The sequence below is a fragment of the Phyllobates terribilis genome, unplaced genomic scaffold (assembly GCF_046119375.1).
Source record: "Phyllobates terribilis strain yellow unplaced genomic scaffold, ASM4611937v1 Scaffold_12__6_contigs__length_324123572, whole genome shotgun sequence".
Lineage (NCBI taxonomy): Eukaryota > Metazoa > Chordata > Amphibia > Anura > Dendrobatidae > Phyllobates > Phyllobates terribilis.
The window spans coordinates 64,923,380-64,936,195 of NW_027362772.1; the positions used below are offsets into that span (position 1 = coordinate 64,923,380).

At 46.8% G+C, this 12,816-nt stretch overlaps 1 protein-coding gene across 1 annotated transcript in view; it reads left to right on the forward strand.

Moving 5' to 3' along the window:
- The window catches only part of ATP1A3 (ATPase Na+/K+ transporting subunit alpha 3), a 148,334-nt gene that overhangs the window by 132,357 nt on the left and 3,161 nt on the right, over nt 1–12,816 (forward strand). The window contains exons 10-20 of the mRNA XM_073655890.1: nt 36–145; nt 269–403; nt 7,134–7,326; nt 8,004–8,179; nt 8,732–8,868; nt 9,738–9,888; nt 10,285–10,453; nt 10,546–10,700; nt 10,807–10,930; nt 11,964–12,109; nt 12,380–12,510. Coding sequence (XP_073511991.1) covers nt 36–145; nt 269–403; nt 7,134–7,326; nt 8,004–8,179; nt 8,732–8,868; nt 9,738–9,888; nt 10,285–10,453; nt 10,546–10,700; nt 10,807–10,930; nt 11,964–12,109; nt 12,380–12,510 — 1,627 coding nt within the window. The remainder of the gene's footprint in view (nt 1–35; nt 146–268; nt 404–7,133; nt 7,327–8,003; nt 8,180–8,731; nt 8,869–9,737; nt 9,889–10,284; nt 10,454–10,545; nt 10,701–10,806; nt 10,931–11,963; nt 12,110–12,379; nt 12,511–12,816) is intronic.

Below are 12,816 nucleotides of genomic sequence, written 5' to 3' on the forward strand. Positions count from 1 at the left end.
ACCCACTCCTTCTTCTCCCGTGTATCTTCCCTTAGGTGCTTCATTTGACAAGAGTTCTCCCACCTGGGTTGCCTTGGCTCGCATTGCCGCCCTGTGCAACCGTGCTGTCTTCAAAGCTGGAAATGACAACATTCCCATCCTGAAGGTGCGTGACCTCGGCCGGAGCTACATATCATTGTGTGGATGCTCGTCTTTTGCATATGTTCTCACTGTCTGACAATACTCAAGTCGGCTTTGGCCCATAACCTCACTTGTGTCTCCTTCGCAGAGGGACGTGGCCGGAGACGCCTCTGAATCTGCTCTCTTGAAGTGCATTGAGTTGTCTTGTGGTTCAGTCAAGGCAATGAGGGAGAAGAACAAGAAAGTGGCAGAGATTCCTTTCAACTCCACAAATAAATATCAGGTAAGTGACTGATGATCTATGAGAACCCAACTAATTCTACATCCCCCAATAGCCCAAAACAGTGAAGCTAAATTTGGTCATTTGTTAAAAAATGTTTTCAGAAGGCAATGCTGCTCCTCAGGGCGGGAATCAAATTGACATTCCCAGTAGATTTCTAATGATCCCAGCGGATGCTCAGGCTGCCCCCACTTCCTGTAGATAGACAAAGACCTACCCCCTACTTCCTGTAGCGACTTAAAGAAACCTGCTCCAACTTCCCGTAGCAAAGCAAACACTCACCCCCACTTCCTGTAGAGAGACAGACACCTGCCCCCTCTTCCTATAAAAAACAAACCCCATCCCACTTCCTGTAGAGAGACAAATAGCCGCTCCCACTTTCTTTAGAGAGATAAAAAGCTGCCCCACTTCCTGTTGAGAGGCAATGAGCCACCTATACTTCCTGTTGAGAGACAAAGACCTGCCCCTACTTCTTAAGAGAGACAAAGAGTTGCCTCTACTTCCTGTAGATAGACAAAAAGCCGCTCCCACTTCCTGTAGCGAGACAAAGAGATGCCCTCACTTCCTGTCGAGAGGCAAAGAGTCACCCCTACTTCCTGTAGAGAGATAAAGACTTGCCCTACTTCTTGAAGAGACACAAAGCACCCCCTACTTCCTGTACAGTAAGAAACACTTGTTCCTGCTTCTTGAAGAGAAGCAAAGAGCAGCCCCAGTGGCGTACCATCAATGCCAGCAGAACATGCTGTCGCTATGGGGCCCGTGAGTCGGGGAGGCTCGGTGACGGCACTAGCTCTCACCCCCCTATAGTACTTTAAACTGTTTCAGCATCCTGGATGCCGATACAGTTGAAAACAATGATAGGAGAGGGAGCGTCAACTGACGCTCCCTCTCACATCATTCGCCCTCTGCGCCTGAGCTCTGTGACGTCTCAGCGCAAAGGGCGCGATGATGTCACTACAGCGCGCCCTCTGTGCTGAGCAGTGCAGAGGGTCAGAAGACACTGAGGAGACCGGAGCAGTGGAGGAACGGGGAGAGGTGAGTATTTGATTATCTTTTTCTGTATGGAGCATTATATGGGGCCCATTATACTGTATGGGGCAATATATGGTGCCCATTATTCTGTATGGAGCAATATATGGAGGCCATTATACTGTATGGAGCAATACATGTGGCCCATTATACTGTATGGGGCAGTATAAGGGGCCCATCATATTGTATGGGGGAACATAGGAGGCCCATCATATTGTATGAGGGAATATAGGGGGCCCATCATACTGTATCGGGCAATATATGGGGCCCATTATACGGTATGGAGCAATATATGGGGCCCATTATATTGTACTAGATGGTGGCCTGATTCTAACGCATTGGGTATTCTAGCATATGTCTCCCGACCCTCCTTTATAATGCCCCATGCAGGAAGTCACATCCCCCGTATATAATACCTCATGCATATAATACCCCATGCAGGATGTCACATCCCCCGTATATAATACCCCATGCAGGATGTCACATCTCCCCTATATAATGCCCCATGCAGGAAGTCACATCCCACTATAGTGTCCCATGCAGGATGTCACATCCCCCCTATATAATACCCCATGCAGGATGTCACCTCTCCCCCATATAATGCCCCATGTAGGATGTCACCTCTCCCCCCATATAATGGCCCATGCAGGATGTCACCTCTCCCCCCATATAATGCCCCATGCAGGCTGTCACATCCCCCCTATATAATACCCCATGCAGGATGTCCCATCCCCCCATAGTGCCCCATGCAGGTCCCCTATGGCCCCATACAAAAAAAAATAAAAATCCAATACTCACCTCACTGCTTCTCTGGACTCCAGCGTAGCCGGCATCTTCACGCTGTGCGCTGTGACCGGTCAGGAGAGAGCGCGGTGTAAATGACGCGCCCCCTGGGCCATATTCTTTAGGGGGAATATCCGGAGCCGGATCAGATGGGAGTTGTAGTCTTCCGAGTGGCTGTGACCCGGTCCGTGCCCAGGGTGTCAAACTCAGTTGTATGTGGCAGTCCTACAGATGTTATAAAGTTCTTTATTGTCGACTACGCCACCCGTTGTATTGCGGTCACTATGGCCGCCGCTGCAGCAGGGTCCGCTGAGGCTGATGGTGTAGGTGCAGCTTTTGGTGGTATAACCCCCAACGGGTGGGGTATAGCCTCAGGGGGTCAGGTGCAGAGGATGGGGGTTGTGGTGGTGCAGCATAGGTGTTAAATGAAGACAGAGTCGGGTTGTGCAGTTTAGGGTATTTACTCACTGCTGATGTTCCGGTCACTCCAGCTTCAAGTGACCTCCCGAGCCGTGCTGCGTCCACCAGGTCCTGGATCCAGCCAACCCCCAAGCGAGTCCGGAGCGTGACCCTGAGCTCTCCTTCTGTCCTTTCTCTGGCCGTCCCCACTAGTGATCCACCCAGGTCCAGCTCCCTCGGGCCTTCTGTTGGGTGACCCTTGGCCTTGGGTTCCCTGACCCTCCACGTGGTATGCCTTCGTGGTGAATGTGGTGGGTGGCCGTGGCAGACGCTGCCCACGGCCTCCGGTCTCTGGCTGGGGTGTGTTTTTGCCCCCACCAGCTTGGGTTCCGGTACCCTGATGCCGACTCTTCACCCGTAGCTTGAATTTGGGCTCTCAGAGTCCTCTCTTTGTCCCCTCTCTGGGTCTTTCCTTCTTTCTCCTCTCTCTCTCTCTCTGGGACTGCTCTGCTCCTCTTCCTCCTCTGACTTCTCTGCAAAGACTCACAGACTGACCCTGATCTTTGATGGTGCCCACCTTATATACACCCTCTATGTGTGAGCTCAGGCGACCAGCACCCAATGAGCTCCTATCTTTACCCAGGCTGCTCCCCCTATCTGCCCCTACACTACTTGGGATGTTCCACCCCCCTCCCACTCCAGCCAGGAACAGACTCGGTCGTACCTGCACATTTCTAAGTGGGAGTACCGTCGGTCTGCTCCTCGGAAATGGGATGTGTGTAGTGCATGCAGCCTACCGAGCTCAGTTCCACACTCCATCCTTACCCGGGAGTGGAATATCACACCTCTGGGTTGAGGTGCAATACCCCTGTAGCAGCCGAATCCTCAGGGTGCTACATAAAGACGTCACCGCGCCCTCTGACCTGAGACGTCACAGAGCTGCAGCGGAAGACACAGGAGCTGCTGCGCAGGCACGGGGAGGGCTAAGTATGACGCCGGGTGCCGGGGTCCTGATCGAGCGGGGGGAGGGACGGGAGGAGAGGAGAGGGGAGGGTAGAGGAGGGGAGGGGTAAGTATGATGCCGGGTGCCGGGGTCCTGATCGAGCGGGGGGAGGGACGGGAGGGGAGGGGAGAGGAGAGGAGGGGAGAGGAGGGGAAAGGAGGGGAGGGGAGAGGAGGGGAGGGGCGTCACACTTGTCCTCGGGAGATAAGCGGCCGTAGCCGCTGATCTTCCGACGATAGCCGCATGTAGGTCAGCGGCGCCTGCGGTTGGGGGACTTATGCTGCAAGCAGCCGGCTGCATCTCCCGGCTGCATCGCCGATGACTTCCGTGCCACACATGAGCCGCTAATGGCCGCCATGTTTTTCTGAAATGCCGTGTCGCTGATTGGCCGCGGCCGGACCAATCAGCGACCCGGGATTTCCAGGACAGACAGACAGACAGACAGACAGACAGAAAGACAGACAGACGGGATAAGACAATTATATAGATAGATGGGGCAATATAAGGGGCCATTATACTGTATGGAGGACTATGTGGTGCCCATAATACTGTTTGGAGGACTATGTGGTGCCCATAATACTGTTTTGAGGACTATGTAGGGCCTATTATACTGTATGGAGGACTATGTGGGGGCCATAATACTGTTTGGAGGACTATGTGGTGCCCATAATACTGTTTTGAGGACTATGTGGGGCCCATTATACTGTATGGAGGACTATGTGGTTGCCACAATACTGTATAGAGGACTGTCTGGTGCCCATAATACTGTATGGAGGACTATGTGGGGCCCATTATTCTTTATGGAGGACTATGTGGGCCCATTATATTGTATGCAGGACTATGTGGGGCCATTATACTGTATAGAGGAATATGTGGGGCCCATTATACTGTATGGAGGACTATGTGGGGCCCATTATTCTTTATGGAGGACTATGTGGGCCCATTATATTGTATGGAGGACTATGTGGTGCCCATAATACTGTATGGAGGGCCATATAGCTGGAACGTGTATTTGTAAGGGCTGCAAAGTGGTGAGATATACTCTTCTGTGACTCCACTGAATATTACCGGTTTGTTTTTTTTTTTGGGGGGGCTGGGGAGGGGGTGGGCCCAAATAGAACTCATGCTGTGGGCCCCATAATCTTTCATGTTTGCCCCTGGCTGCCCCCACTTCCTGTAGAGAGACAAAGACCTACCCCCAACTTTCTCTAGAGAGCCAACGGGCCACCCACACTTCCTGTAGAGAGATAAAAAAAACTGTCTCCACTTCCTGAAGAGACAGAAAGAGCCGCCCCCACTTCCTGTGGAGAAACACTTGCTCCCACTTCCTGTTGAGAGACAAAGCCGTGCCCCTATTTCCAGAAGAGAGACAAAGAGCTACCCCTACTTCCTATAGAGAGACAAAGACCAGGCTCCTTCTTCCTGTGGAGACCTAAAGACCTGCCTCCACTTCCTGTAGAGAAACAAACACTCTCTTCCACTTCCTGTAAAGTGACAAAGTTCCACCCCCACTTCCTGCAGAGACTAAGACCTGCCCCCACTTCCTCTAGAGAGACAAATCCCTGCTCCAACTTCCTGTAGCGAGAAAAAAGACCCCCAAATCTCCTGAAGAGGACCAAAACCCCGCCACTACTTCGTGTACAGAGACAGAGACTCACTTGCACTTCCTCTAATCATCTTCGGAGTCTCTGCTGCTAGAGATAGATTACACTTGACAACAGGCAGTGGAGAACAAGTTTGTCTGATGGCTCTTTGGAGTGATTTATTTTTTGGGAGGGTGGTGGGGTGTTAACACACAATAATTTTTAAAACTCAGACCACCGTTGTTTCCCACAATGAAATGACCTATTGAGGGGTTGTCCTGGATTAGAAAAAACATCTTTTAAAAACAGCGCCACATCTGTCCACAGGTTGTGTGTGGTATTGCAGCTGAGGTTCAAAACGCAACCAGCGGATAGGTCGAGGCCAAATTTTTGTGGGTAACCAATTTTTTACAACTCATTTCATTTTTCTATATATACTAATCATAATGGGAATCAGTGGTGGTCCGAGATCACAGACTTCAACAATGGGACCTTCTTAAATGTTTCTATGACCTATCAGAAGATAATTTAGACTAGAGTTCCCCTTTAAGACAGCTTCCGGTGGTCTCATAGTTCAGCGCCACGTTCTCCGCGTGCATCCTTCACCCTCCTTTACCACCGTTGTCATCCTCTCTCTAGAGATTAGTCCCAGCTGCTGTAGGATCCCATCCTGATCCTTCTTAACATTCATTTCATAATAACATAAAAGCTTTTTAACTCTACCTCTCCGGCCTGGTACATCGCGTGCCCACATTACCCTAATCTCCGTTCATCGGCAGGACGCAGAATAGAAGGCACGTGCCATAAATCTAGTGTGCACATACCCCAACGTTGACTCTCTGCTTATTGCACATTTACCAAAACACTAAATATTGTAAATGAGAAGTGGCCGAGATCACAGAGAACAAAAATTATCATTACGCTGACGGGTTTGTTCAATGTGGGCCCAGTACTAAACTGTTTTCCCTGGTTGTTGCAACACTATCTGCAGCTACCACTAGAGGGAGCTCACTACACTTAAATCTGTATGCAGCTAGCTCCCTCTAGTGATGGCATCAGGCAGTCAGAATTATATAATTTAGAAATTATAGAATTTTTTTATATATATTTATTATAATATTAATCAGCTAATTTTTACATTAAGCAAAGAAGGATTTACATAATGTGAAGGTGTAAAACATATGTACGCCCTTGAAGAAGTGACTCCTGGCAGCTGCTAGTGTCAGGATACTAAGCATACACCGTTAACTCATAACATTTAAGGTTTTTTTTCATCATTAATTGCATATAATTGGGGCTAACAATCATTTTTGCAATTGTATTTCTTTTATAATGTTGCACCGTTTGCCTTCTCTGCGTTGCACTGGCTATTACTGGCTGCAGAATGAGTTAACTGAGAATCTGTCAGTCAGCCCGCTATAAAAAAAAAGTTTGTCATTCTTTTATCTGTCTTTTCTTAGCTCCTCTCAACTGATTTATGACCACAGGTCGCATCAAGGTTGCATATGCAGGGAAACAAAGAGGGCATAAAAGTAAAACGGTGCAACATTTTTAATGAAGCCCGATTGCAAAAATTATTTTTAGCCCCAAATACATGCATTTAAGTTTTTAAATAAAAAAAAAAAATTGGACCAGAACTGGACCATATGGAGCAATGGCTGAAGGTGCCTGACCTGATGAGTAAGGATTCCATCACGTACCCAGGGAAGAGATGGTACTATGAGAGGAAGATGAGTTGGCGGTGGCCGTGTGATGGGGCGATGTTCTGCTGGAGACCTCGGGCCCTAGCATCATGTGGATGTGACACCTACATAACATTGTACAGACCACATGATTCCAGGTCCTGATGCCCACTTGTTGCTATTATATTACAATCGCCAAGAATAATAAGGTGGCGCTCTACCCTAAGCTTCTTTATTTCCTTCTTGCTCCATAGCTGTCCATCCATGAGACTGAAGACCCCAATGATAACCGCTTCTTGCTCGTCATGAAGGGAGCCCCCGAGAGAATCCTGGATGTCTGCTCCACCATCTTAATCCAGGGCAAAGAGCAACCACTGGATGAGGAGCTGAAAGAGGCTTTCCAGAATGCATACTTGGAGCTGGGAGGACTCGGAGAGAGAGTATTGGGTATGTATTAAGAAAAAAATAAGGGCAGGGTACAGATATCAAATCTAATCAAATTTGGGTCAAATATTAGGAAAATCGCAAGACATGGTGAACTTGAACAATTTGTGATTGCATCATACAGAAAAGGGCTTCCCTATAATGCCTTGCAACTATCACATCACATAAAATAGCAAAGGCAATCAGGAGGGGCTATCAGAGCCAATATAAAAGCAGAGACAGGGAATGCAGCAGCTACATAAAATGAAATAGCAAAGCCAATCAGGAGGGGCTATTAGAGGCAGTATAAAAACAGAGGCAGGGAATGCAGCAGCCAGATAACATGGTATAACAAATCCAATAAGGAGCGGCTATCACAGCCAATATAAAAACAGAGGCAGGGAATGCAGCAGCCACATCACATGATATAGCAAAGCCAATCATGTGGGGATATCAGAGCCAGTATAAAAGCAGAGGCAGGGAACGCAGCTGCTGTTTTTTGAGTGAATCTGGCAAGTGAGAGGACGTCACAGCTCTAGCATAGAGATAGGGAGAGAAAGCCATAAAACACTGTCTAAGATGAGACATAATTGCCTGAAGCCCGAGGCTGTGCTGCTTAAAGATCCTGATGACAACGCGTCTCGTACCCTGCGTAGTATTCCTATGTAGTGATCTACTTCTCTGTGTATATCTCTCTCCAGGATTCTGCCATTACTATTTCCCAGAAGAACTGCATCCCAAGGGCTTTGCTTTTGATACCGAAGATCTTAACTTCAGTACCGAGAACCTTTGCTTTGTGGGACTCATGTCCATGATTGACCCACCCAGAGCAGCTGTACCCGACGCTGTGGGCAAATGCAGGAGTGCAGGAATCAAGGTGAGGGGGTAAAAAAGGAAATAGATTAAAAACTGATCACACAATTAGGCAAAGAAGCAAAATGCACAACTAGTGGCTCTCCAGGTATTGGGAAACTCCAACTCCCAGCTGGAGAGTCCAAATTAGAGGCCACTTCTTTAGGCATCACTCTGAAGTTTCCATTGCTGGAAACGTCTGACTGTGCTGCTCTGGTTCTCCTTGTGGGATCTTCCTGGAAAAATGTAGAACCTCAGATGCTATCAAATAAAAGGCGGTTCGCAGGGCTCCCGTTCAATGGCCATAAATTGCGACCGATGGCCCCGCTCTTGCGAATTGATTCGCATCAATTCTACTGTTTCAGTGTTTTCTCCTTATTGATCTGAAGGGCTCTTTATTTAGGAACTTGTGTCTGTGATTTCCACTTTTTAAGCATTGACAAAGGTATTTGGTCAAAACTATAGTCTGTGGAGACACTCGGACCTTGGCTCAGGACCCAACGACGTATCAGAAGATGACTTTTATGTGGTTTGCTCTCTAACACATTTGTTTTATCATCCTTATGTCTTGCTCTAGGTAATCATGGTGACTGGTGATCATCCAATCACAGCCAAAGCTATTGCCAAGGGTGTAGGCATCATCTCAGAGGGTAACGAGACCGTGGAAGACATTGCAGCCAGACTCAACATCCCAGTCTCCCAGGTTAATCCCAGGTAAAGCTAAACACCAAGACAGGGACCAACGGGGCATGGCAACATGTGGATAATGTCTTACAAGGAGAATTATAGACCTAGGAAGCTTAATTCTACACTGCTGCTGGGTCTTTAAACTAAGGAGCCCCCATACACAATAGATAGCTGTTGGCTGAATGGTGATTTCGCCCATCATTCGTCTCTCTCCCGACTCTACGAGAGAGCCGCTGACAGACTCCTCTTAATTCGCCGAGAACAAAAGGATCGGCAGTTTAAAATTGGACATACCGGATCCTTATCTACCCCTACATCTGTGGGGCGAGAGTCAGGAAGCCTCCCCATACACCTGAGCCCGCTAATATAGTTAGTCTATTGATTATGGGGTCTCAAAGGGATATTCTTATGTTTGAAAGGTATCTCCTATCTAACAACTTCTCGATCATTATGGTGACCGTCTGACCACTGGGACCCCACCGATCCTGAGAACTGGGGCTCTGAAGAGGCCCGTGTTGATGGAGCGGTGGTCAGTCTTATGGGAGTGCTGAAGACCAACCTAGTGCTGTGCTCTTATATCTCTGGTGCTCCCATTAAGAATGAATGCACATGATCAGCCACCACTCCATTCACTTGGGGCTCTTCAGAGCCTCGGTCCTTGGGATCAGTGGGGGTTCATGCAGTCGAACCCCCAGCGATCAGAAACTTTCCTACTTAAGAATACCACTTTAAATCACTGTGATGATCCTGCAAACAACAGTTTAGCTCCAGTCAAGTCTGAATTCTCAAGTTTTGGACGAAGGAGTCTAACGATAGAATCCTTAGGAAGGAACGAAACCTACTAGTTGTCTTCATGTCCCAGTCTTCTATATGTAATTTGTACTTTGTGTCGACAGGGATGCCAAGGCCTGTGTTATCCACGGTACAGACCTGAAAGACATGAGCACTGAACAGATAGACGAGATCCTGCAGAACCATACAGAGATTGTCTTTGCACGCACGTCCCCACAACAGAAACTCATCATTGTGGAAGGCTGCCAGCGCCAGGTGAGGACATCACTGAAAACCTGGTCACCTTAAGAAGCCATGAGAAGATGCCTAAATATAGACAACACGCTTGGCCCACGGCATCATGGCACGACGCATGTGCTGATGTCGCCTGAGACTTATGGACTAAGCCTCAAATAAATTCATGACGTCGTAGGGCCTAGTAAGCGACCAGAATCCCAAGCTAAAGACCGCAGCAGGACAAAGTGAATCGAATTGCTCTTTTCTAGTTCGCTAAGATTTTTGCTCTAGTTCTCTATGTATGTAGACCCTTATATATGATAAAGGGGTCTACATCACAGTAACATAACATATGACCTAGGGCCCATCAATGACCCATTACAGGACCTCATTATCTATACACTTAGTCTTAGCTCATCTCTGCTCTTCTCATAGGGTGCCATTGTGGCTGTCACCGGTGATGGTGTAAATGACTCCCCCGCTCTGAAGAAAGCTGATATTGGGGTGGCCATGGGAATCGCAGGTTCTGATGTGTCCAAGCAAGCAGCTGATATGATCCTGCTGGATGATAACTTCGCTTCTATTGTCACCGGCGTGGAGGAAGGTAAGATGGGATAGGGTCGCGGCGTACGGAGCTTAGAACATGGAAGTCATGCTCGTAGATACAACCTTACAAATGAGATCTTCTCTACGCAGGTCGCCTCATCTTTGATAACCTGAAGAAGTCAATTGCCTACACATTGACTAGTAACATTCCTGAGATCACCCCCTTCTTGCTCTTTATTATGGCCAACATCCCTCTGCCTTTGGGCACCATCACCATCCTGTGCATTGACTTGGGCACTGACATGGTAAGTAACGAGTCTGAGGAGTCTGTAGGGTTACGAAGAAATGACTAACAGGTCAAGTCAGAAATTATTATGCCTAAAATTTCATTAAAAAAAACCTATTCTCTAGGTCCCCGCCATCTCCTTGGCCTATGAAGCAGCAGAGAGTGACATTATGAAGAGGCAGCCAAGAAATCCCCGGACAGACAAACTGGTGAATGAACGATTGATCAGCATGGCATATGGGCAAATTGGTAAGTCTCTGGGATGGTAGACCCTCGAAGAAAAAGGCCACACTCCCCCACTAACCACTGAGATTAGAGAAAACTCTGATCCTGGTCATTCATTTAACAGCTGTAGCATCTCAATCAGTGATGATTTTAGTGTGGACAGAGAGAGGAAACTCCAATGCGTTATCGTATAATAATAAAAAAAAAATTGGAAAAAATGTTTTGAAGAATATAAAAAAAAAATAAAAAAACATAAAAATTCAAATCACTTACTTTTGCCCTTCTAAAAATCAAGAACATCAAAAAAATATTCAGTATCATCTGTAAAAGTCTCATCTATCAAAATATAGATATATTTAACCTACAAGCTAAACAAAAATAAAAATCGAAATAGCAAAATTGCCACGTTTTGGTCGACACATCTCACCCAAAAAAAATTCAATAAAAAGCTATCAAAACAACATACACAGTGCAATATGATATCAATGAAAACGACAACTCGCCTCGCAAAAAGGAAGCCCTAACACATCCCTTTTGATGGAAATAAAGCTGAAAAATGGTGACACAAACCAATATTTAAAAAAAAAATTCAGATTTTTTTTTTCTCTACTGCAATAAAGAAAAAAACTATACAAGTCTGGTATGGCCATAATGGAATTGACCTATTGATTGATGTTGCCAGGTCAATTCTTACAGCACAATGAGCACCATAGAAACAAAATATCCCCAAAATCAATGGCAGAATTGCATTTAATTTTCAAATTTCACAGTTTTTTCCAGTACGTTATATGGTAAATGACTGTTGTCATTCAAAACGAACACTCATCCCGCGAAAAAAATATTAAAAAGCTCTTGTGTGGTTATGTCGACGGAAAGTGAAAAAGTTACGTCTCTTGGAAGAAAAGAAGGAAATAAACAGGGTCAAAATGAAAATTGGTTGTGTTGGGAAGGGGTAAATGAACTTGTCCTAACAAAGAAGAGAAAGATATAGGAATGACGTGAAAAATAAGTCCACTCTCCAGGATTGTGATGTTTCTCTTCCTACTTCTCCTTTCAGGTATGATCCAGGCTCTTGGTGGCTTCTTCTCCTACTTTGTCATTCTGGCAGAGAACGGTTTCTTGCCATCACACTTAGTTGGCATTCGGTTAAATTGGGATGACAGAAGTGTTAACGACTTGGAAGACAGTTATGGCCAACAATGGGTGAGTGGTAAAAAAATGTCTTAGACATTTATAGCATATAGAGATGTCTGATAGATGTGGGTCCCACCTCTCGAAACCTTCACCTATCTGTAGAACGGTGTTGTCCTCGACCACATCCCACCATTGTTAGATCACATGACTGGATGGACGACCCCTCATTTCTGGGGTGGGATCTGCATCTATCCTGAAATGTGACCTACCAAAGAGATCCCAGGCTGGCACAGGCTCCACCATCTCTGACCTACTGACCATCATCTCCTCTTTCTTCAGACATATGAGCAGCGTAAGATCGTGGAGTTCACATGTCACACAGCCTTTTTCGTCAGCATCGTGGTCGTACAGTGGGCCGATGTCATCATCTGCAAAACCAGAAGAAATTCCGTGTTCCAACAAGGCATGAAGTAAGTGACTTAGACAAAAATATTCCAGGTGCCACCACAGGAGAGTCTTAAAAGGTGGCACTTGCAAAGGTAAAGCTTACACTGATCACTGATCCATTTCCAAGCGCCCAATTGAATGGACTCTATACTTGCCAAGCGGTGGGTTTATGCAAAGCCCGCCCAAAAGTAGGACAATTCTGCCAGTCCCTTTAGACTTTAGGGTCCTTTTCTGTTCCTCCAGAATATATACTACCCAGTCACCACTCGCAGTCACCAGCCAGAAGTGTATCAGAGGGAGTGTATGGTGGAGGAAACGTAAAAGACGAC